Consider the following 26293-nt stretch of genomic DNA (forward strand, 5'->3'; position numbering starts at 1 on the left):
TGCCATGCCTTGTGGTGACTACATCAAGCCTGACCCAATCATGTATCTTCCTACTTTTTTGTCCACTAAATGTTTTTGATCAAATGGACTATGAATATTTATTTTAAAATAATTTGGATTATCTTCTTCAGTTCTCAGTAAAACCTACATCCCTATCCAACTTTTGTATACAGTATCTGCCTTGTCTTTCCAGAGCATATTGAGATATAGAACTGTAAAAGTAAACGTCAAAACACGTTTCTGTGTACGGATCTATTTTAGCATAGCATTGTCTCCAGTAATGCTAAGTTGCCACATATTTGTCCATGTCTTTGATGTCTCCAAAAAACATTACATCAGTAGCAACTTTGAAACATCAGCTGGAGTCCGAGATGGAGTAGAGGTAGGGCAGCCGACATGGGACCAAAAAGTTGTGGTTTGACTCCCCATCATATCCACATGTCGTGATGCCCCTGAGCAAGACACCTAACCCCTAATTGCTCCCCGGGCATTTACAAAGCTGCCCACTGCTCCACCTGGGTGTACCTCATGTGTGATGGGTTAAATGCAGAGAACTAATTTTGCCATTGTATGGGAACATACAATGGTGACAACACATAGCACTTTACTTTACACCACAATAATAAAAGTTACATTACCGTGAAACAACAATATTTTTAAATGTAGATGTCATTGCTCATTTTTCTTATCTGTCTCTTTAGAGTGGTCTTTGTGTTTTAGGTGTATGTACTGGGTAAATATGACATTCACAGTGTCATGATGTTAGAATTCCAACAGTGTCTACAAAGTACATGCATACCTGCAAACGCTGAAGGTGACAAACCTACCGCCTGCAGGTGGGGGTCTGTATGTGCCTCTTTTGTGCCTCACTCTCTTACTCCATCACTTCTGCCCTATTTATTGCCCTAATGATCTGCCAAAGCAGATATTTCAGTCACTTAAACAAAACGCTGTATATCTGGTGTATCTATCTATGGATCTGTATCTATCTGTATACTGGTGTATCATGTTTCATTGGCACTAACGTTACATGTTAGTTAATACAGATACATTATTGTTTTCATTGAACCGAGTGACATTGTATGCTAACGTTAACGTACAATTCACTGATGTTAGCTGACATCCTAGCTAGCATTACATGCTGACAAGCTTTCCTTTACAGATATGTTGGACAAGGTAACAGATTATGACACACATAATGTTGCTAATGTAGTATTTTTTTTTTTTGCCAAATCAAGTTTAACTTAAACAGCATATTATACCATTGGCAGATAACGAGACATACCTCAAAACTAACGTGTCCAGCATTATAAGCGAATACTTATAGCGTAGATCAAACAGTTCCTCTCATCCCTGGGAAAGATTTCTCTGTTGTCTATCTTGATTGTGACTGGCAAAATGGCTCACGTTCCATCAAAGATGTTCTCTTGTGAAGACAGAAACCTTGTTGTTTCTTAAAGTCCAGTCAATGGGAAATTATGTCATCTACTATGCCTCTGACCCCCCCCCTCCCCCCCACCCCCCCCCCCCCCCCCCCCCCCCCCCCCCCCCCCCCCCCCCACACACACACACACACACACACAACCCCAGAAAAACTCTTCGGATCTAGATGATTCAAGTAAATTACATACAGTATTTTGTTTGAAATTGGCAAATTTTGCCAAAAAGTGACAAATTTGTAGCATTTCTTTGGTACTGGTAGTGTACTGAGTCTAATAAATTATGTGAATTGATATAAAACAAAAAATTCCTGCTTGTCATTCACTTCACAATAATGAACCTGGAAGAAATTGATGTCCAAGTTGTTGTTTTGGGTTTAGTTCGGAGTTTCCTTGAAGACGAGGAGGATGTATATGCCATAATAGAGCAACAAAGATCACAAGGATAAAGAAGCAGACCATGGCTGGATGCTGACAGAAGACATTCAGACATTATCACAGGCACACAGTTACACTGCAGCAACGTCACGCATACGAAGAAAACCACACACCAGCAATACCAACAATACAGTTAGGCCACATTAAGTATGCTTACACTGCAGTACACCAACTTTTCTAGCCTTCACTTCAAAACATACACAATACATATACCAGGAATTAGTGTATGCTACAAAACTGAACTTTGTACAAAGACTCATTTCTTCAGTTTGCTCCATGTATAAAGAATATGCTAATTTACCCAACGTACATGGGAAATATGAAACTGTGTGACAGTGTTATTAAAAGCAACTGAAGATTCCTTCCAGTCATAACGTTCGGCAACAAAGCTGTTACTTTTTTGATTTTAAGCAGTCCTGAGCATTTTAGACTTCAATTTTAAAGCTGAAATCCATGTATCTCATCATTGACACATTTTATTTTTGTTAATGTGTTTTAAAGGTAAAATAGCCATTACAAATCAATCCTCCAAAGTGCCTCCCTTCATCATTTACAGCTTGTCTCTTTCTTCATCCCCTGCTATCTCTTTTCTCTCTTCCCATTCTTATACATTTATTAGGCAGTGGTGTTTTGTTTTTTTTTCCTTTCGTGTTGCTCTATACAAGATCACCTGAAGCCAAATGTTTCGAGATATGTAGGTTGTTGGAGCAACGTCATTAGCATAATTTCCCAGAGGCTCACTGAGCTTAATTATCAACACGCCTGTATGCAGAGTGGAGCACAGCTCATCACATTAGTTTGGAATCCCTGCTGTTTACGTCCATGCTCCGCCAGGTCCCAGCTGACTACCTGAAGATTCATTGCTGGCAAAGTTTAACTTCCAACAAGTACGAAACTTTCATCTTCCACACCAAGTATTTTTCACCATGAGCACACAGATGGGTCAGAAACAGAGGAAGGCCCATTTAGATATGTAAACCTGGAGGCCGAGTAAATTATGTTATTCCAACTCTTCTTTTTTAAAGGTGATTGCTTTGTAAATCATTTTCAGAGGGATACTCACACATATTTGCTATCTCTCTATGCTACCTAACTGGAAGTTGGCTGGGAAGGCATAAGCTGACTGTGCAATAGAGCAAACACACATTATCCAGGCCCATCTTCATTTCCCTGTAGATGGAATGGAAAATGGAAATACTCTTTGTATTAGGCCAGGAAAAATCCAATTTTTTAAGAGACACGCTGCTGTCATTGCCCTATCCTTTGTTATGCTTTTATTGTGATAGAGCCGCACATAAATTTCCAGTAACTACACACTAATTTTACCATATTTGTATATATGTACATAAACACTTTACATGATTATGTGTGGCAGTGTAGGTGCAGCGTTACGGTGTGTTTATCTGGGTCACAAAGTGTGTTTGCTGCCTCCAGGACATTGCTATAAACCAGTTTATATGAACTTGCTTGATCAAATCTGGGTTATCATTTATCTGCATGGGACTAGACAGCCCACCTGTTCTGTTCCCGGGAAGTGTTTGCTCATGAAAATATAGGAAAGGAGAGACTGCTTGATGAAGAACATGGCAGAGGAAGGAACCACAGAAGACCAGTAGTTCTGAGCTTCATCTTTAATCCAGAAATATTTCTCCTCCATTTCAAGCAGATGTTCCTTGGGAAACAATGCCAACTATGCCAACCGTGCCGTTAATCCCCTCGTGCCATCCTCCAGTTTTGGACAAGACATTTATTTAAGCATACTCTCACAAGCACCTACTATACATCACCATTATTAATAGTCATCGTTTGGCTCAGGGGTCACATGCAGCTCTTTGGTCCGTCTGCAGTGGCTCTTTCAAGCTTTGACCAAAACTAACACAAAACTGAATTGTATTGTTTGTTATACAAACAAAAAATAAAGCTGGTTTTAGCAGTTTTCTCTTTTCAGATTTTTGGTAATTTCTTTTGCAAATATACCATTACTAGAACTAATACAAGGAGTAATACACTCACTTTAACTTGATGCTTTATATGTAGTTGTTTTTGTTGCGTTTTTATATAATTTCTTCTATTTACTTTTCACTTTACATGATTGTCTATTGTTGTTTGTACCTCATTTGTGTTCTTTGTTTAAAACAGGTCTCTCTTGTACATGAGCCCTCGAGGCTCAATGAGACTACTATATAAATAAAGGTTGAATTAATAATAACCCTTCACATGCATTAGCTTCTTTAGCTGAAGAAGATTTGACTGAATAAAATGTTTTTCTTCCTACTATCCAAGGTAATGTGACATCAAGTGGTTATGCAAGCCCACCGTATAGCGTTGGCGTTTTCTTCCTGTCTTTAAAGTGAATAGTTGCAGCACTTCCTGTTTAGACAGCAGCCAGATAAGAAAGTTTTCCGACTGTTCGGGGGAGTCAGAAGTGGGCGCAGGTCATATGAGGATCGAAGCAGCAGCTATAGAAAGACCCTGAAGTTGTGAGTCCTCATCCAACGTTTTATTTACACGTCTGACTGCTGTCATCCGAGCAAAGCTGGTCTCTGCTGGATTGTGTGTCTGCTGGTAGGTCAGAGAGGATAAGGAAAGTGTTATTCTCTTCTTCCTAAAGTTTCCTGCTGCCTGGAACAGTCTGTCAGCTGGCAGGTTCTTCTCCCTTTCTGCTACTTATAAAAACTTTAATCTACTAAAGAGACAAAAACAAGTTAGAGAATGAAGCTCTAATTTGTTTGCTTATCTACCAGGACTGCTATACACTTTTCATTTAAAAACTTAAACTTCTAAATTTCTCTGTTGATTTTTATCCCATCTAAATATAAAAAAGCTTACAATAAATTCACCACTAATATTTCCAGTGATCTGATTCTATTTCATTATGTACTTTAAGAGAACCGTGAAAGCCACACATTTTGACCATTTTATCATGTGGGTCTGCATTTGTTTGTCTGTTAGCAAAATATATCATGAACCACTGCGCAGATTTTAATGAAATGCTTAGAAAGTAATTCTAGTCAAACAAAATCAACATGGCCACCACAGATAACCAGCATTAGCCAACAAAAAAATGCCTCTAACTGTGTAAATCAGATCAAAGTTCATGCTCAATAATCCAGGTATAAAATCCAACAAAGTTCAGTCAGGTCATCTGGACGGTTTCTTTTTCTGTTGAGACATTTCATCCTTCATCCAAAGGACTTCATCGGTCCGAGGAGCCACAACAAACTCAGTCCCACAAGTAGCACACTCCCATAGCGGATCAACCAGTTTGATGGTGATAAGATGGCTTCTGGAGTCCACCCTCTCCCCTGTCGATTCCTCTGAGGCAGCCATGGCTCAATAATCCAGATAAACCTGACTTAACTTTGCTGGATGTGTAAATTAGATATTGAGCTAAAATTTGGTGTGGTAGTAGCTGAGAGTCATCCACAGCACATAATTTGAGTGCAAACAGATTGCATGAGATCTTTGGTATGCAGATCAGTGAACAATAAATAGTCCATCAACAAACTCTACTTTCATTTGCTAATGAGTTAATGGTCAGAAAAATCACAGGGTTCAGCTTTTTTATTCAGCTTTTAAATCCACTAATCATGATGCATGTACGAACGTCTGTGTTTTGAAAGCTAGTACCTTGTAAAAACTAAGATACTACTTTCTAAAACATTAAACTCAAAGCTTACAGTAGAAGAGGATATATAATAACCATGTCCATATTTTGTACATGAACAGTGTAAAGGCTTTGTTTGGATGAGCAAATTCATTCAATTTTCTAATTTATATCTTTTTTTTTTAAAGGATAGGGAATTGTCTTGAAACACACAAAAAAATCTTTGATGCTGTTTTCTTTTTTCTATACTTTTCTAGACATGGAAGAAACTAACATCAAATGCCACACTGTTCAAGACTGTAAAAGAACTCTGTTCCTATAATCTTAATACAATTCTGCTGAGTCAGCACCATGATTTCCTCTGTAGTAGCTGTCGGTTTTAGACAAACATCTGTCTGTAGCTGAGGCACAATAATGTCTGTGCACCATGTATTGTATCTCATGAGTCTCTTCTTTAAAGAGAGGAAACTAAAAGACAAAAACTGCAGCAAGCTTTGAATTAGTGTTGCATTCACAGGTTCCTTTAACCCTGCCCATTGCTAACAAGACTACCAGCAAGCACAGGATTGTATTTTTATTTTGTATCTGGAGAAAAATGAAAATGAGGAATACGTTAGATTTCAGGTGACTGGAAGTCTGAGACTACAACATATTGGATTTCTGACATTTTTGACAATAGTAGATTACAGATTTCTACAGCTGAGCTCAGGCATTCGAGTATAAATATGGCACATGAGTACTCCTGTGATTTTTTTTACAAGTTTTTTTGTTATAAACTAAGCCAGTGATTTCTGTGTTAGAGGTCTGAGCTGAAAGTGATTCAGAGTCACGCTTGGATGCCAGGTTATCACACACCTTCCTGCCCCGCAATCCCATTCAATCTCTTTCTCTCATTTTCACTGCTGTGAAGCTGTTTCACCATGTCGGGGAGCAGCTTTCCATTTATTGCTAGACCACAGAGAGCAAGATTCAAGGTTAATTTAGCTCATTATGTTGGTAAAAGCGATTCTGAGTCTTTGTACATTAGTTATCTACTGTCTGGGTTGCTTTATTTGATTTTGCTTTCCTCCTATGCCATACTTTTTTATGAATGCATTAAAAAGAACTAAACAGCAAAAAGATAAACAAGCACAAGAAGATATGTGTGATTCATTAGCCTGCACAAATCAATATTTTACTCCCTGTCTGAAGTCTGCATGCCCTTCAAAGCTAATGAGGTATATTTTCAGACAAGTAAGCAGTCATGAGAAATACCTTATGAGAAATAAAAGGAATTCTTGATTCAGTGACTATAAATGACAAGCAGTCAAAGAAGCTCTAAATAATTTGGAATTACTATTGGTTACATTTCTAAATTCTTCACAAAATGTTTTGTTTTTATACTGAAAAATTACAAGTCCTGGTAGATTAATCAAACGACTACTACCGATATTATTTGAGGTTTTGTCTTGTCCCAAGTTAGACTAAGCAGGGTAGAGTCCCTACCCTCACCTATGGCCACAAACTCTGGGTATTGACCCAAAGAACAAGACTGAGAATACAAGCAGTTGAAATGAGTTTCCTCTGCAGGGTAGCTGGACTCATTAGAGATAGGATGAGAAGTTCAGTAATCTGGGAGAGACTGGGAGTAGAGCCGCTGCTCCTCTACATCGAGAGGAGCCAGTTGAGGTGATTCAGGCATCTGGTAAGTTTGTCCTCATGACACCTCTCAGGGAAGTATTCTGGGTATGTTCAACTGGGAAGAAACTCCTACGAGTAGACGCATGACGTGCTAGGGAGACAAGGGAGCTCCTGTGATCTAACTATGGAACAAGCAGCAGATAATAGATGGTAATAGTGATAACGGTTTTGTTTTGCAAATTATAGTGTCAATTATAGGAGTAACTGAATGTGTTAGCCAGGATTTGGTATGTTTCTCAGTTTAGTTTTGGTTAGTTGTTTGGTATAACAGAAAAAAGAAACAAATTCCAAATGCTAGAGAACTTTAGTTTTTTTTCCAACACATTTTAGTCGGAAAATATCCACCCAAATAACAAAGGGAGCAGCACGGTGGCGCAACTGGTAGAGCTGCTGCCTCTCAGCGAGCAGGTCCCTGGTTCAAACCCCGGTCCAGGGGCCTTTCTGGGTGGAGTTTGCATGTTCTCTCCGTGCATGCGTGGGTTTTCTCCGGGTACTCTGGTTTCCTCCCACAGTCCAAAAACATGCATGTTAGGCTGATTGGTAACTCTAAATTGTCCCTAGGTGTGAGTGAGAGAGTGAATGGTTGTTTGTCTCGTTTGTCTCTATGTGGCCCTGTGATGGACTTGCGACCCGTCCAGGGTGTACCCCGCCCCTCGCACAGTGATTGCTGGACATGGGCACCAGCGACCCCCGTGACCCAACATGGAATAAACGGGTAAAGAAAATGGATGGATGGATGGATAACAAAGGGAAAAAAGATATTGCCCTTCCCAGTGGGGAGGCTCTCGGGTAGCAGGCCATTTGTCAAAATTGGTAACTTACATCATGTTTTCCACTGAAACTGAACCATTAATAGTGTCCTACAGCCCATGTGTTAAACAAAAACACAGAGAAACTCCCAAACTGAAAGTTTTCTTTTTTTTTGTTACGAAATAATAAAAAGGAGCGTTAATTTGAATGAATTTGGCCTAAACCTGAAGTAAAATAAAAAAAACAACACAAAACTGAATGACATCTGTCAATGTGAAAATACAAAAAGGTATTTTCACATTGAGAGAATACCTCATAAAAGTTGAAGCCTGTAATAAATTCATAAATGTTGTTCACCATTTTCAAATCATTGCAGCTGTATAAGACATAAAATTTGATATATCATCACCCACCCTCAATACCACACCCCTTACCTTCCCAACATATTTTGTAGTTTTCACAGGTGGGTTGGATGACGGGCTACATTTCTATTAGCTATCATCAGTCCAACTACTAGCGATTGGTAAAATATTTGCACACGTGACTTAACGCTTTTTTTTATTATAAGGATGGGTGGCCCAACCAATCTCCTCCTGTACAACTATGGAAGCCAGCTGTCTATGGCCAAAAAGAAAAAAATCATCAATTATATTGTTTTTAAAAAGGAGTTACTCAGATCTTTTGACAAGAATACAAAACAGATATGAGCAGCCAGCTCTGGGCTGAAATTTAAAGGTACAAATTTAAATTGTCAAGAATGGACATGTAATTAACTCTTAACGACCGTATTCTCCCAAAAGGCAATAAATTTGAAAGCTGGAATCCACATAAAATATCTTTAAAAATCATATGTGCCCTCTTATGAAAGTGGTGGTTATTCGTGACTGGTGTATTTTTATTTTTTTGTATTGGTGGCAGGCACCTGATGCTGCTGTCAATCAATGACTGGTCAGCACAAATACATGTACTAAATCTCCATTCAGCTGGAATTTACTGTTAAAGATCATGTCCCACATTTGTCTCTCTGTCTTTCTCTGTAATGTTTGCAATAAAATGGGAACACATTATTGCCCTGCCGACTAGAGACATCTCCATTATTCAATGCCTCATCATCTACGAGTCATTATGATAGCCCTTTTAGCGTTAACTCATGCAAGTGAGGGTGGCACGCTCTTTCCACACTTCTTCACTTATTTTCCCTGACTGATCTAGACCTTCCTCCCTATCTTCTGCTCTTACAAATGCAAACCATTTGTGGGTTGGTAAGGTTGTATACCATCAGCTATTTGGGTCTATTAGGAAGTAAATGATGGAAGAGCTCCGTGCTTGGTGGTCACAGTGCTGGCTCCTTTCAGACGCATGCATTTAATTTGATTAGCATTTTTTTTTTAATAAATTGAAACTATTTGTGGCTCATGATGCTGGAATACTTTGCTCTCAGCTTGAGCAAGCCATCTTCTCCTCAAGACTAACTCAAGCATAGTCATTCCTTTGCCACCCCAGCCAATGACATCCACAAACTCAGAGGTTCATTATTCATTTCGCCATGGTAAGTGATGTCCTGGTGGGGAGAGGAACGACTCTGTTCAGGCTTCAGGCTCCCTGTTGGCATCTTCGTGTCATGTCAGCCTCTTCTATTACACTGCCCAGTTCTTGTACAATTAGACCACTGGACCATGCAAGACCCTTTTGAAATAAAGCTTGTACACCCAACGGCGAAAACTACACTGATGTTTGACAGTTTTCCTAAACAAAACACTGACCATATTGTGCTTTGTCCAGTCTGTCTGGGAGGAATTCTATGATATTTAAGGAACAGCATAATCAGAAGAAAAATATCTAGAAGCAACTAAAGCTGTTAGTAAAGAGAATCTGTGTCCTATTATTTTTATACCTTCTATTTTGTATAAACTTGGTAAATACTAAAACTATTTAAGTACCAGTAGCTTGAGTGCCAAGAGTACGATAAGAGATTCAGTGTGGGCAAATGTTTTCTAAGCCATGAAAACATATGTGGTATGCTTTTATTTTATTTGTCTAAATTAATATTTTAAGGTCAGACAAGGCAATATATTATATTCTACATAGATTCCTCACAGATATATATATATATATACAGTATATATAACGGGCAGCACGGTGGCGCATCTCAGCGAGCAGGTCCCTGGTTCAAACCCCGGTCCAGGAGCCTTTCTGGGTGGAGTTTGCATGTTCTCTCCGTGCATGCGTGGGTTTTCTCCGGGTGCTCCGGTTTCCTCCCACAGACCAAAAACATGCATGTTAGGCTGATTGGTAGCTCTAAATTGTCCCTAGGTGTGAGTGAGAAAGTGAATGATTGTTTGTCTCGTTTGTCTCTATGTGGCCCTGTGATGGACTTGCGACCCGTCCAGGGTGTACCCCGCCCCTCGCACAGTGATTGCTGGACATGGGCACCAGCGACCCCCCGTGACCCAAAATGGAATAAGCGGGTAAAGATAATGGATGGATGGATGGATGGATGGATATATATAAATATATATATATATATATATTTTTTTTTTTTTTTTTCAATAAATGTTTACTCTGTTTACTGGCAATCGGTACACAAACTTTGATGTGCAAAACAGTGAAATTTCCTTTTAAGATGTGTGAAAGTATTATGGGTAGATTCCAATCATTTTGGACAGGACATAATATTTTGATTCATTTAAAGTTAGTCTCTGAGTTTAGGTGGATTTTACAACATTTTCAAGCCTTCTCCTCTCATTAAAGGCTTGCAGAGATCCTTTCAGCCCAAAAAGCATCTTATCTGATCAAGACAGCACGCTATCCTGGTTTGATTGATGATATCTAGCCCTGATGCTGCTTGGAAGACTCTTAGACACAGTGGCCTTGATTTCATCCTTGTGTTGATTATTTTGGGGTTATGCTCTGCTTTTGTTCCAGAGCATTTTTTTAACATTTGTGTCTCAGCTTGCTTTGAAAGCTGTCAGTTAAGAAAATGAGGGAAGCGTCCTTGAGTTGTAAGTACGTGGCTGTGTTTTTGTGATTGGCATATGCACAAAAGAAAAGGTTTGGGTAAGAAAAGATCAGAATTTTGAGGCTTTTGGTCTCTGCAGACATGAACAAGCTGATAAAAGACTACAATGGAATACAAGCTGGAAAGACAAGATGAGGACTCAAAGATTTCCATGGAGAAACGTTATAACAGACTAAATTAAACTCAAAAAACAACTCTTCTAAGCAAATGTACCCCTTTTCTATGTTTCAACACATTTGTTTTGTTCACCTAACAATCATTTCTAAAGTCCCATGTGTAAAGGGCATCAGTGAATGTTTCGTACATCTGTATCCCAGTCAACTCCAAGTGTTTGCTGCCCTAACAAACATTGATTTGATCCTCATACACCACTGAAGCTATCATATTAGTAATGTTTCCTCCAGAGCATGAAGTCACTGCCTTTGAAAGAAGAAAACTGCTGAAAATCAATACGGTGTGATGACATTTTGTGTGTGTTTTAAGACTTACTCACCAACGTAAGTTCAAGCTTTCCAAATAGCAGCAGCTCCTCAACACTAAAACTATTACGACACTAAACCCGCTCTCGGAATGACTAAGAGCAGTAATGATAGCCTTTGGCACGTTCGATAATGGTTTGGCAGCGTGAGGTCAGAGCTCGGATCAGTCTGTAAAAGTGAGCCACTTTCTGGCAGCTTGTGTGCAAAGAAAAAAATGACAGAGAAACCTGAAAAAAGTTCAAAGAGATGGAGTGCTTACTTTTGGAGAGGGTTCATGACATAACACGTTTAGTTTGACATTATTACACTAACGATAATTCAATAATACACTGCATGAAAAGCTCTGTTCTTTTAATACTGGAAGAGGTTATTTGTGGCTGTTGTTGATGTTTTTTTTTTTTTATGTATGTAAGACCAGACGATACAAAAAATGGACCAGACTGGTGAAACAGGTATAGACATGTCTCTTATTTTAGCAAAGCTTCTTCTGCCACCTTGTGGCTCTCAGTCTTTTTTTTTTTTTTTTTTTGTCAGTAAAATTCTGTTTGCACCTCGAACAGAACGGTGTGTAAGTGGTTAACTCTTGCTGTAAGCCTTTCTGTGTGGAGTTTGCATGTTCCACCTGTGCATGCGTGGGTTTTCTCTGTGTACTCTCTGGTACTAGTGGTTAGAGCAGTCGTCCTCCAATGCGAGAGTGAAGGGTTCAAATCCACCAGCAGTCACATGCCAAAGTGTCCCTGGGCAAGACACTGAACCCCTCATTGCCTCTGACGTGTGTCCCATCGGTGTCTGAATGTGATAAAGCTCTGATTAGTCTCTTTGGAATGATTTGTTCAATTATCTTTGTACAGATCTAGTAGAGTGCTGTTTGAATGGGTAAATGAGACACAGATTGTAAAGAGCTTTGAGTGTCTTGATAAGATAGAAAGGCGCTATATAAGTACAGTACATTTACCATTTACTCTGGTTTCTTCCAACTGGTCAGAAACGTGCATTGTCATTAGGTGTGCATGAGTGTCTCGTTTGTCTCTATGTGTCCCTGTGATGGACTCGTCCAGGGTGTCCCTCACCTCTCACACAGCAACTGCTGGAGATAGGCACCAATCCCCCACCCAAAAAAAAAAAAAAAAAAAGGAATTTAAACCCTGTGTAATTTTAGTCATCATTTAGATTTGAAGCGCTCCGACTGAAATTAGCATCTTTTAGCCTAAGCAGTTTATCTCTTATATTTTAATTTACAAACCACCCTGAACTGAAAATATGGAGGATGACCCATGTCCAGTCTGTAAATGAGGTAAAAGTCACAGAGAGCACCAACCAGGATGTTAACACTAACTGAAAAAATAAGATTAACAGTGTAAATATCAAAGAGCTCTTTTATCCACTTTTAAATTGTTGATATTGTAATTATAAAACCACAGTTAATAGAATATCATTATGCCTCTAGATCACATGTAACTGCAATTTTCGGTGCGAAAACCTGATTTAAATATGTTTTCAATTTTTTTGTTGTCTTCACATCAACTTGGAAAAATCAGATTCTGAGAAACGTCGCTGCTAAAACAAATTACATTTGTCTTTTTGTTTAAACACTTGACTTGCAAAATAAAAAGGGCAACCTGATGTAATTAAACTGTAAGACATAAAAATTACTTTTAAGTCACTACCTGCTTGAATTCCTAGTTACTCACTGCTTAGTATTTTGTGTTAACACACATGAATAACATTTGTAGTAATTTCCAATTTTCTAATTAGATTTTTTTATAATGGATTAAAAAAAACAGTTTGTAATTTTTTTTGAAGTTGTGTAAATTGTGCCAAATCGTCTATGAATTGTTTCACATGTTTAGAAGTGATTTAGTGTAGGTAACTTGATCAAAAACTATAAATCTGTGACAACAAACACACAATAATATGTTGTTTCTTGTACTCTGTGATACGTACAAATCAATGCAAACGTGTTCCAGTTTTGAGAGATCTGTGGACATCTGAATCAGCCAACAGTTTTTAGTAGAGTCATTCCTGTTGTGGTAGATGTACCGGTGCATATCAAAAATGTACACCTCGTTAAAAAGTTTGATATCTTTTTGTCAATCATTTCAGAAAGTGAAACTCATATTTTACATAGATCCATTACACACAGATTGAAATATTTCAAGCCTTTATTTTGTGTAATTTTGATGATTGTGGCTTATAAATAATGAAAAAACAAAATTCAGTGTCTCAGAAAATTAGAACATCGTGAAGACGTTCAATTGTGTAAACTCCTGGTGTCTCACCCTGATCAGCTGATTAACTCCTGGACATCAAGTCCAGCCACTCCTGAACCAGAGACAACATCAGAAGCGTCTTACCTGACTGAAGACAAAAAGAACTGGACTGTTGCTCAGAGGTCCAACGTCCTCTTTTTAGATTAAAGTAAATGTTTGTGTCATTTGTAAATCAAGGTCGCAGACTCTGGAGGAAGAGAAGGGGAACAGAATCCATGATGCTTGAAGTCCAGAGGGAAGTTTCTACAGTCAGTGATGGTTTGGGTCCATGTCCTCCGCTGGTGTTGGTCCATTGGGTTCTCTGAAGTCCACAGTCCATGCAGCATCTAGCAGGACATTTTAGAGACTTCATGCTTCCTTCTGCTGATGAGCTTCATGGAGATCTATGGTTTCATTTTCCAGTAGGACTTGGCTCCGGCCCACTGACAAAAGTACCAAAAGCTGGCTGTGGAATATTCTATTTTTCTGAGACAATGATATTTGGTTTTTCATTATTTATAAGCCATAATCATCCAAAATACAAGAAATAAAGGCTTAAAATACACTGCCTGGCCGAAAAAAAAAAGTCGCCACCTGGATTTAACTAAGCAAATAGGTACGAGCCTCCTATTGGATAATTACTGCACGGCTGATTATCTTTCAGCTGCAACAAGTTATTTAACCCCAACTGGTGCAATGAGTTGCTTCTCATTTCTTAAACAACCATGTTAAAGACACATGGCGTGGTCGTGGAAAAGATGTCATTATGTTTGAGAAGGGTCAAATCATTGGCACCAAGCAGAGAAAACATCTAAGGAGATTGTAGAAACTACTAAAATTGGGTTAAGAACTTTCCAACGCATTATTAAAAACTGGAAGGATAGTGGGGACCCATCGTCTTTGAGGAAGAACTGTGGCCGGAAAAAAAATCCTGAATGATCGTGATCAGCGATTATTTAAACGTTTGGTGAAATCAAATGGAAGAAAAACAACAGTAGCACTCTGGGCTATGTTTAATAGTGAAAGTAAGAACATTTCCACACGCACAATGTGAAGGGAACTCGAGGGATTGGGACTGAACAGCTGTGTAGTCTTAAGAAAACCACTAATCAGTGACGCTAACTAGAAAAAAGGCTTCAATTTGCTAGAGAGCATAAAGATTGGACTCTGGAGCAATGGAAGAAGGTCATGTGGTCTGATGAGTCCAGATTAACCATGTTCCAGAGTGATGGGTGCATCAGGGTAAGAAGAGAGGCAGGTGAAGTGATGTACCCATCGTGCCTAGCGCCTAGTCATCAATGCAACATCTTGTTAATGCAACACTGGATGGAAATAGATCTTGTGACATTGCAGAAGCTTATTGAAACAATGCTACAGTGAATGCTGCTGCAATCAAAGCTAAAGGCGGTCCAACAAAATATTAGTGTGTGACCTTATTTTTTGGTGGCAACTTTTGTTTTTTGGCCAGGCAGTGTATGTCACTCTGTGTAATGAGTAATATGAGTTTCATTTTCTGAAATAGTTGACAAAAAAAATGTTGAACTTTTCACGATATTCTAATTTTTGGAGACGCCTGTAAATATTTCAAACCAATCATGAAAATCTGTTCAACTTTGTTCCAAGAAAGTGTGGACAAATAAAACCAGTGCATCTGTATGGCATCATATTAACAGAATGTGACATTTATCAGAGCATCATAAATAAATGTATTAAACTAACATATCCATCCTGTTTTGTATTTTCTCTGCAGTATTCATCATGGCCACCGGACTGCTGGTTTACCCTTTCGGCCTCAACTCTTCACTCGTTCGATCTTTCTGCGGAGACTCTGACATCTACTATGCCGGCGAGTGCCAGATTGGTTGGGGCTACATGCTGGCCATTGTTGGAGTCATGCTCACCGTCTTTCTGCCCTTTTTTGCCAAATATGCGCCAAAGGAGCAGCTGTCCCCCACCCCTTTGCCAACCCTGTTATAGTTGTTTAGTTTTCCACCTCTTGATCATTTCCTGACTCGATGTTCTAATGAGACTCCTGTATTTCATTTTTTAGAGCACTAATACTTAGGAAGCCCTGCTCAGTGCAAACTAAAACTAATTACAAAAAAAGAAACACCGTCTTCCTGCATTGTTATTTTCTTAACTTCAATTCAATCCTGATTGATTTGATCCTTCTGATGCAGTCAGAAGACAAAAAGAACTTGAGAAAAATTACCACAAATGTCACAACCTACACACACACACACACACACAAAAGAAACTGTTTACCTTGTTTTGTTGTTGGTTTGTTTTGTGAAAACAAGTTGATGTAACATTCCAAAACAGACTGAACGCTTCAGCGTCCAGGCAGAATAAGCATGAAGTTACATGGCTCATCATGTTTCAGAGGATTAAAAAAATAATAATCTTGACAAAGGTGAATGAATGAATAAAGAAAAGGAGAACTGTCTAATCCTGACTGGAGAGTCTGAACTCTGAAGAAGCTGCATCTAAAATTTATCATGTTGAGATGTTTGTTCTGTCGATACTGTCGATCAAGCAGAGCGGATCCTTGAAGTTTGAAAACAACACTTTGAAACAAGAACTTTGACAAATAATTCTCGTCAGATCTCTTTTTTTTAACTCTTCAGTCTTGTGACTCGACGGTGAACCAGAAAGAGTCAAGAACACGTTCAGCTTTCAGAGACTGGAGTTACACAAAGGAATGGACCACAGGTGCAGTGTCAGAGTTGCCATAAGGACAATTAAAATCTGCCTTCCTTACTGGAAAGAAGTCAATCCCAACAAATATTTGTTTGAGAGAAGTGTTATGGAATAAGCTTAAAATAAAAGTAATGTTAAGATTTGTTTGTCAACGCTTTTTCTAAATTTGTTTGTGTGATATACCGACTGTTTTTTCCTGTCAATGCCCAATTATAAACACTAATTCAGGAAAAAAAGAGCAAAGTCCCAGAAGGTGTAAGATTTTTGTGAAAAGAAACCCCTCAAAGATGGTTTTGTTCTTGGTAGAAAAACTGAAGTAGATTTTCAGTGTGATTTGACCAACTTGTGCCTTTTTAAAACAAAGACCAGTTTAATACAGCCATCAGGTATTGATCTGCTGAATACGGACGATCCTGTTATGTGACGTGATGTTTGGGACTTTTTCTCTTATACTTTTCCTCCCGGTGTTCATGTTTCTTCTGTACTCCATGCAGTATGAGCTTAAGAGAAAATGTTGGGCAAGAAAAGTTTTCAAATCCTTGAAGAGGAAAGCAGTGTTCATTTATACCAGGGGTCTGCAACCTACAGCTCTGGGGCCACATGTGGCTCGTTGGTACCTCTGCAGCAGCTCTTTCAGCCTTTGACCAAAACTAACATAAAACTGAATTTTATTTAAATTATTACCAAAAATGAAAATGGCTAGTTTCAGCAGATTTCCTGTCATTTTCAAATATATGAAGAATAGTACAAATAGAAGGCGTAAAACGTGTATTACATCATGCTAGTTTGTTAGCCACTTTAAATTAACTTCCAGTCTCACAGCGTGATCGTTCTCTCAAAACCACCAGAATGTTTTGGACAAACTTTAAGACAAGCTGCTGAGAAGGAACATTGGATGACACTAACAATAAAACTCACTAAAAAAAAATTCAAACAAAAGTATTCAGCTTCTTTCAGCTTCCTTGTGCAAATTTGAACTTTTTTCAGCTGTTTTGTGCTCCTTTTAGATTCTTTCTGCTAAATACAACATTTTTGTGCTTCTTCTAACTTCTTTCTGCTAATTTCAGCTTATGCTCCTTTCAGCTTATTTCTGCAAGTTTCAGCTTTGCCTGCTATTTCAAGTACTATTTAGCTGCTTTGTGCTGAGTTTAGCAATATCTGCCAATTCACATTTTTGGCAAACTGGAAACTTTTTTCAGCCTAATTCAGCAGAATTGTGCTCTCCACTTCCTTCTATTCAATTTCATCTTCTTTCTGCTTCTTTTAGCAACTCTTCAGCTGGTTTTTTTTTGCAAATTTCAGCTTTTTTCAGACGACATTTTCCACTTTTATTTGCTCATTTCTGCTTCTTCCAGCACACGTGTTTTTTTCTACTTTCTTCTCCTATTTAAGCTTGTTCTAGCTTTTCAGTTACTTTTTTAGCATGTTTAGATAATTTCATCTCTTTTATGAAAATAAGTTTTCATAGTTATTGTTGCTACTTTCAGCCTAATTAACTTCCTTATGCTAATTTCAGCTTTTTTGCTATTTCAGCTACTAGCTGTTTTATGTTAATTTTAGCTTTTGGCTAATTCCAATTTTTTGTTTAGCTCATTTCAGCTCTTTCCGCTTCCTTCTGGAAGTCTAAGCCTTTCTGCCTTTTCAGCTACTTTTTGCTAATTTCAGCCTTTTTTTAGTTAATTTTCCTCATTTTTGTGCTCATTTCTGTTTATTTAAACCTATTTCAGCAAATATGTGTTCTTTCTTCTGCTAATTTAGGCATGTTCTTCCATTTCAGCTACATTCCAGCATGTTTTTAGCTAATTTAAGCTGTTTTCTAGCAAGTTCTTCAGGCATTAGCATTCACACTGCATGTTTGCAGGAAATGCAATTTCTCTAGCTTTTATTTAAATATGTAACTGATATCTAACAAACTGGCCTAATTTTATCCAGTCTTTAACTTTATGCTTTAAGTAGGAAACTTAATTCTTAAACAATTAAGAGAACTCACATTGGCCTGCATAGTTCAGTGTTTTAATTTTTATAAAATTGTTAAAAATGTATATTTTTTTCTTTCCTTACATGAATCTGGTATTTTCTTTTGTATTAAAATGTAAAAAATATCAATAAATGTTAATAACAGAGACATTTTTCATTTTATAATTTCACCCCCACTGGATGGAAAAGGCATCTCCAACAAACTTGTAGTGGTCCACGGACCACCAGATGATAGTACACAGTTGTAGCAGGTTTTGCAGCTCCGGCCATCGTAATTAGTAAGCAAAGTGGCAAAAATGGCTCTTTTTATCACAAAGGTTGCAGACCCCTAATTTATACTCTGACACACTTTAATTATCAAGAAGAAGTGAGGATCTTTTGAAAATGTTCTGAATTTTAACAGATTTTTTCTTGCCTCTTTGTCTGACGTGAACTAAAACATGGTAGAGTAGATCTGGAGGCCTTGGTCAACATATTTAACTGGTACTTTACCAACATTACATGTAAGACACTCATTTAATCCTGAAATAATCGTATCTATAGGCGTGATTTTGTTAATGTCTCCTTTTGGAGCACTGGTTCTGTTCCAAAAACAAATGTCCTCTTGTCACCATGCAGTTCTTGTACACTGCCAACATCATCAAGCCTGACCTTCTTTTTCTAGTAGGTGTTGATGTGTGTATTTGTATTCAAATAATTTGGAGTCCACTAACAGATTAAAATTGAAACAACTCTAAGTTTGGTCTCTCATAATGAAATGTCCAACAGAAACTTGTATGTTGCCATATTTAGCGGACGATCCGAACGGGAGATGTTGGTACTGGACCTCATACTGTGTTTGATGTGTGGGAGCGACTGGAACAATAATAGCAACGGACTAACTCTCTCTTCTGTTGTGTGTAAAGTCTCAGCACTGGTGACGATGTTTAGGTAGAGTAAAAGTGGTGTTTTTGTTTTTTATCGTGATGTTTGATTGTAAATAAACTGTTCTTGGTATCATGTTATTCCTAACTGGCCTGTTTTATAAAAGGTATAGTTTCAGGTTTGACTTCTTTTGTGTTTATCTGAATTAACTTGTTTGTTACTTTGTGATGTTTCTTTGTAATAAAACTGTTTCTAAAAAGCAGATTGACTTTCCACAATGGTTTGTTTAAATTATTTTATATTTGTTCACAAACAAACCAAAATAAACACTTAAAAGAGAACATTTAAGTTATTTTAACTAAATGGAGGTGAATGAACGCAGCACCCTTTCAAGACATAAAGCTGCAACAATAACAATATTGTTCTTCTTACTTTGAACTACAACAAGCTAAAATAAACAGAAATCAGTTTAGTTTTGAATACCTAACAAAACAACAGGTACACGTTTTATTTTTTGCTCTTAACCCACTAAAGATACCTGCTCCTGCTCAGACTTCACTGAGGGTCTTGACCAGCGCTCTCATCTCAGCATCAGAAGCTTTGACAGCTTCCTGAGCGTTCCTCTGCTCCGAGGACAGGCCGGCTCTGACGGACACACAGACCAGGACGTCTCTGCTGGGGTCGTAGTTTCCAACACAGCGATGGACCTGACCTCGGATGAGACGGGGCAGAACCCGCTCCTGTTAGAAAACAGGCAGAAATATGATTGCAGACCTTTTGTTATTCCTACAATGCTCGATCTGAATGAGTTGGATCAGCTGTGAGAGCCCAAAGTAAACAATGATGAAAACATTGTATTCAGTTTACAATTAGATATTTTATCTAACATATGCATTCTTATATTATTGTTCTTAAAAAAAAAACTCACATTCTCATAAAAAACACACTGTACAACTTCCTTCCCGTCTCTCATGAGGAAGTTCTTGGCTCCGTAGCGCCCCAGTGTGACAGCAGAATCCAGAGTAGCTGTGGGGAAGAGAGCAAAGCACGACCAGTTACAGGTGAGCACAAATACCTGACAGCAGACTGCAGCTACTACAATCCAACGGACCAAATATCTCAAACAGGTAAGACACTTTGTCCTTAAACTGGCTCCAGTGTCTCATTCCTTCAATGACTGTAGTTAAGATCCTCAGAGAGTTCTCAACGGCCGGCTTCACTGGAAGAGCTTCCTGCTGAAAATGGCAGAAAAATCTAAATAAATGTACCGATCAAAGCTCATTCCAACACTTAATTCCTTAGAGAATTTTACTAATTGGCTTTTATGTACGTGAATGTTTCTGTAAAGTGCCCTGAGACAACTTTGTTGTGATTTGGCGCTATATAAATAAACTGAATTGAATTGAAAAATTAATGACAACGTTTTAATAACCCTCTTGTGACACATGTATTACTTGGAGTAAATGTTGGATACCGCTCAGCTATCACATCTAATTTTAGCTCATTATTTGTATAACTGACTGAGTTACTGAACAATAATGATGGGTGTTAATTCAGTGATTATTTCTCTAGTCATGATATTTTGCTAACAATCAAACACGCACAGACACAGGCAAAAACATTATCAATCGCACTTTGCCTTCCACTAGCAAGTAAAAATGAACGGTTTACAGCTATTAAAACAGATGTGTATTTTTGCATGTTCTATATGTACTGGACATTTCTACCTGGGTTTTAACTGGTCGAGCAGTTGGAGATCGATTCGACCCCCTTTTCTCCACAATGTTGGGTTTCTCTTGCTCAAAGGTGTTGGTAAATTTCCAGGATTTGTTCGGCAGCTGCACAGCATGGGTAGAGGTCTTCCAGGGTGGTGTTTCAGGAGAAGGAAGAGGTCTAGACTGCTGGGAATACTGAAGAGTGGAGAGAGGAGGTCTGCAAGGTGGCTGCTGAGGCATCTGACAGAACCCTGGAGAGAGTGCTGGCTTATTTTCCAAGTTCTCTCTGCCGTAGGTGCCTTGACTTCTTCTCGGCCTGAAACCACCACCAGAGCTAAAATCTTGTCTGACCGGATTGCCAGACTGTCCAATCACAGAGCTGAAATAATAACAGTATTTTTATTTTCATGTAATAAAACTGTTATATTAACAATGTGTTTAACTGACTTTTCCATTTCATGCTCCCTACAGTTTTACTTGCATTGTTGATTATAACAACTTGTCAAATAGAGAGTAATCTACACCTCTTAGCTCCAGCTTCATAAGGATGTGGCATGGGTGCATCAGCTCTAACTGTAGGAGAAGGTCCAGGAGCAGGTCTGTTGCCGTAATACTGCTGGGGTTTAGCAGACTGTGAGATGCCCTGTCTGTTCCACTGATGGCTCTGAGGAGCAGAGGTACAGGGACCTGAGGCCTGGTAGCACCCATATGCACCTGAGAGAAAATACAACTCATTCTAGGAGGTACAGGTACATGTCTTGCAGTCTTGTCTTTAATTTCACCCCATCGTCTTGCTTCCAAAAACATGACTACATAGTTGTGTGTCACATTAAATTTTCTTATGCAGCTACAGTTTAGTTATGAGAGTTAAAACTTAGCAACAAATTGCAACATAACTACAAAATAGTTTTTAAATTTAAGGAAATCATCTAAAACGTGCCAAGATACTGTACATTTTTTTAGACCACTAGATACATGTTTTTGTTTGTGCTGCCACCTAGTGATTGAACATGGACGAGCCTATTGAGACTTAATTTTACCCGAGGTGTTGAGAGGTGCAGTTGAGCTGCTGCTGGTCATGTTTTCACTTTGGGAAAAGAATTCATTCCCAGAAGGAGCTGATTTCAGAGGAACTCTAGTTCTTTTCCTCTGATTAAACAGTGACACAGGAAGGTAGCCTGCACAGAAAGCAGAGGAAACACCTTTGAACATAAAATACATGATACTCTACAGAAGCACAACTTTTTTATTGGATTCAGTAACATAATAAAGGTCAAATTATATTAATACAATTATATAATTTTGCACACATCTTACTGGGATCAAGGCAATCTACAGTGAGCAAAAGCCCCAAGTCATCCCTCATTATATATTTTGTACTAATGGAGCCTGATTTTTTAAAATACTGAATCTTTCAGTGGTTTTCTTTGGACACCGGCTGGCTTTTGTTTCAACATTTCAGTTCCAACCAGGTGATTCCTAACAGCTTTTAGCTGAAGACTAACACTAGATGATCAACTGAAGGTGTCAGGTATATTTGCTGCTTGTTTTCTTTGCTTCAAGACCGGACTTTTCAGGTCTGCTGCACAGTTTATTTTAAGCCTGACTCGTTTCCTGTTTTTAAACGCCATGTTTAGTCGTGAAAAGAAAAGGAGTAATAAAAAAATCAACTAAAGGAATCTTTATATTGTTTAGAAAGCTGGACAAGTTTGGTCGCTTTAAAATGTTCAACTATGGAAGGTTTGGTGGATTTAAAGTGTTGCTCATTACAGTATAAGCATATAAAGTAATGGTGGTGTTGGTGACAGACTGAAGAAAGCAAGTGTTCAACCTGTTGTTGGTCGGTCTGGCTGCTCCTGTCTCCTCATCCTGGAAAACTAGCTCATCCAGCTAGCAGGTTAGCATGACAATGAAAAACACACAGGAGCCAATTATTGACATGTTGGACAGTGGACATTCTAAATACAGTGGGAAAATCACTATTAGTCATATTTAGAAAGTTAAAATAGTATTTGTTTGTCTGACTTGTTGGTTTTGCGAAGCCAACTGGACTTACTAGCTACTTACCTTAGCTAACGTTGTTTTTTTTTTAAAAAAGCTTTTCTTTTAAATCAAATTTTTAAAAAAACAAGCAGCTGTTAAATTTAAATACCAGTGTTTGCTTTAGCTGTTCCTTGTTAATTAAATAAACACTACATTAATGACCTACTGCTTCTTTTTTTAACCAACAAGCTAATGAACAAATGAAGCGACGTCCTTTTCAGTTCAGCGCCAAAAACGTTCGTGTGTTGCCTTCAAGGTCTACAAGTAAGTTCGGACATCACGGCTGCCATAGACTCAAAGCTCACTATGATATTTTAGGTCAAAGTGAATGAGGATGAAAAGTAATTTTGCAGCTATCTGTGAAAAATGTTCTCCGTTTTATGTATTTATCAAATGACTTTAGCTGTCACTGCTAGATGCACAATAATTTTAAACTACTGCAAGAAAAATAAAGTTATGGATGGATGGATGAACAATGGTTCGTTATCCATTCATCCACATGTGCATGAAATTGTTTTTGACTGGTCAGGAAGTCAGGAATTCTGAATGTTTTAGTGCAAAACAAGATGATAAATCTCCAATTTCTATATTATTGCGGTGAACTATATTACACTATAATGTTAGCATCACAGAATTGGTTTTGAATGAAAACTTAAAGTTCCAGTAAAAAACAAGCCAAGCTTCAATTTAACCAAAAACAAAAGCTGACACAACAGCAAACAGGACAGAGGCAGGGTCTCAAACAGAGACGAAAGGAACCAGACAAGGCACGTAAAAATACACAATGCTCCACTGAGGAAGAAACAGAGACTCGAGGAATTTATAGAACAGAGACTGATGAGAAAATCACTAACGCCTGCATGAAGACAGCAGTAAACAGTGTGTGGGGCAGGAGCAGACCTGAACAGAGGAAAACACACAGACAGATAAAAAATTAAAATAAAGAACTCAAACACAATAATCCAAAAACACATAAAACACAATAACCAAAGGAGTAATCACCCTAATAATGAGCACAAAGAAAACTTACCAAAAAATTATTAAAAAACAAACAAAGATACTGACATGATTATGTGTCACGTTTCTGCTCCAACCTGCCATGTTTCTCTTTTCATTCATGCCCTGGTTTATGTTACAAAGTCTCTGTAATGCCTATCACCCATCCTGCTGCACTTCCTGCTCTGCTCACTTAACCACACCCACTCTGCTGAGTCACTGCAATCAGTCCTCATGCAGCTCACCTGTTGTCACCTGTATTTAAACCCCACAGCCACTCTACTCAGTGCCAGGACTCAGGAGAGGAGACGCTGGAAGAAGGAAGTGAATGAATGCACCAAACAAACGAAAGCGGTAGGATTTGATTTTGGTGGATCGCATAAACTGTACATTGACTGTAGCAACATGGCTTCTACATCAGGAGGAAATAGTGGAAACAAGATGGAATGGTTGATATCAAGATCAGCTAAAATGAAAAGAACACTTAGGAAGAGACAAGAAAGAACAAGGAGTTGGTCGGAAGAAAGTGAGTCAAGAGCAGAAGTTAGCAAAAAGACAAAACCAAACGAACGGGTGAGCTCAAGAGAACAGGATGAATCAGAAGTGGAATTTAAAGTAATAGTGGAATTTAAGCAAGAAGGGGGATCTATACACCCAATAAAGATGACCAAAGCAATAGAGGAAGAAATAGGGAAAATTAAAACGGCTAGAATCATAAATAACAGAAGAGTGCTAATTCATGCTGTTAATGAGTCACTACAACAGAAGATAATCAAAATGAAAACCCTGATGGGGGAAATAATTAAAACGTATATTCCAGGATCTTTAGCAAGGCTAAGAGGAGTAATATCAGGAGTTCCTTTAGAAATGACAATAGAGGATGTGAAAAAGAAATCAAAGGAAGGAAAAATAACAGATGCCATAAGGATTAAAAGTAAAAGAGACGGGGAACTTAAAGACATTATGACAGTGATTCTACAATTTGAAAATAGTAAGCCAGAAAATATCCAATTGGGATACATGAACTATAGAGTTAGAGAGTATATTCCTAGACTCATCAGATGTTTTATTTGCCAAAGAATGGGACACGTTGCAAAAGAATGTAAAGGTAAAGTTAGGTGTGCAAGATGTGGAGGCCCACATGAATATGGAAAATGTGATAAAGATACTAAAATCAAATGTTGCAATTGTGGAGGAGAACATAGTGCAGCATATGGTGGATGTAAAATACAAAGGGAAGCCAGAGAAGCTCAAAGAATCAAAATAACAGAAAGAGTTTCATATGCTGAAGCTCTAAAAAGAGCATTTTCTGTTGTTTCTGTGGTGCTCAGAATGGTATGAGTCTGATCAGCTTGGATTTCTTTCATGTCTAAAAATCTTCCTGCTGCTGTTACTCTTGCTTTTATTTTATCACTTCTTTTTCATTTGAACTGTAACATTAACAATATGGCACATAAAAGCTACAAAGTTTTCTTTTTTCACCACCATTGTATTTTCATCTACTCTACATTTATGCAAACATGCATTTTGTATATTTGTTGTTGGTACCGATGTTTGTCGCTGACCATTCTGCCCTTGATTTATGTTCCAAGTTGTGTTTCTTTGACCCGTTTCTCTCAATCTCATTCCTCTTGTACCGTCTTTCCTTACTCAAGATTAGGATCCAAGCATTTATTATGGTCTTGCATATTCTTCAATGGAATGCCAGAAGTCTAATAGCCAATGGACAAGAATTTAAAAAGTTTGTTTATGAATTAGAAATAATCCCAGATATAATATGTGTTCAGGAAACATGGTTAAAACCTCAGCTGGATTTTAAGATACCTGGATACAGCATAGAAAGACAGGATAGAAGTTATGGTAGTGGAGGAGGATGTGCCACTCTAATTAAAGATGGAATAGCATATAAGAAAAACCCAATGAATAAAGCATTAGAATGTGTTAATATAGAAATATTTAATTTAAGAAAATATGAAAATATGAAAATAATAAATTATTATAATCCATGCAAACACCTTTGATAGTGAAATGTTTAAAGAAATAGCAGGGAGACCACATAGAAGAGAACTATGGTGTGGTGATTTTAATGCCCACAATAGTCTTTGGGGTGGCAAGAAGACAGATCCTAATGGTAACATAATTGAAGAAATAATGGATGAAAGATCATTAGTATGTCTTAATAATGGAAAAGGTACAAGAGTAAATATCCTGATGCATGCTCAATAATCCAGGAGTACAAGAGTAAATATACATAAAAATACAGCCTCATGTCTTGATATTACATTAATATTGTAGTGAACCTGATCTGACCCTGATGACCCCAAATCTATCAGATGG

The 26293-nt window shown here is 38.1% G+C and overlaps 2 protein-coding genes across 2 annotated transcripts in view; one reads left to right on the forward strand and one right to left on the reverse strand.

Annotated features, from left to right (window-relative positions):
* The window catches only part of LOC119420080 (transmembrane protein 211), a 242919-nt gene extending 227251 nt beyond the window's left edge, over positions 1-15668 (forward strand). Inside the window, exon 3 of the mRNA XM_037687453.1 lies at positions 15412-15668. Within this exon, the coding sequence (XP_037543381.1) occupies positions 15412-15638 (227 nt within the window). The 3' untranslated portion in view covers positions 15639-15668. The remainder of the gene's footprint in view (positions 1-15411) is intronic.
* Positions 15669-19750: 4082 nt separating this feature from the next.
* LOC119420081 (spermatogenesis-associated protein 22) lies at positions 19751-22785 on the reverse strand. Its single transcript, XM_037687454.1, has 7 exons — positions 22749-22785; positions 21958-22095; positions 21442-21631; positions 20930-21296; positions 20314-20437; positions 20131-20228; positions 19751-19942 (listed from the first exon to the last, which is right to left on the reverse strand). Exons 1-7 carry the CDS (start codon positions 22783-22785, stop codon positions 19751-19753), a joined length of 1146 nt encoding a protein of 381 aa, XP_037543382.1.
* Positions 22786-26293: the final 3508 nt, after the last annotated feature.

Source organism: Nematolebias whitei, chromosome 14 (genome assembly GCF_014905685.2).
Source record: "Nematolebias whitei isolate Nwh7 chromosome 14, NemWhi1, whole genome shotgun sequence".
Taxonomy (NCBI): domain Eukaryota; kingdom Metazoa; phylum Chordata; class Actinopteri; order Cyprinodontiformes; family Rivulidae; genus Nematolebias; species Nematolebias whitei.

Excerpts from the sequence above, each read along its gene's own strand:
- LOC119420081 (XM_037687454.1), bottom strand. The coding sequence starts at position 22,785 with ATGAGGAGACAGGAGCAGCCAGACCGACCAACAACAG. Across the intron at positions 22,096-22,748 it reads GCCAGACCGACCAACAACAG|GCTACCTTCCTGTGTCACTG; the intron begins GTTGAACACTTG and ends CTTTCTGTGCAG. Across the intron at positions 20,438-20,929 it reads CTCGACCAGTTAAAACCCAG|CAGGAAGCTCTTCCAGTGAA; the intron begins GTAGAAATGTCC and ends TGCCATTTTCAG.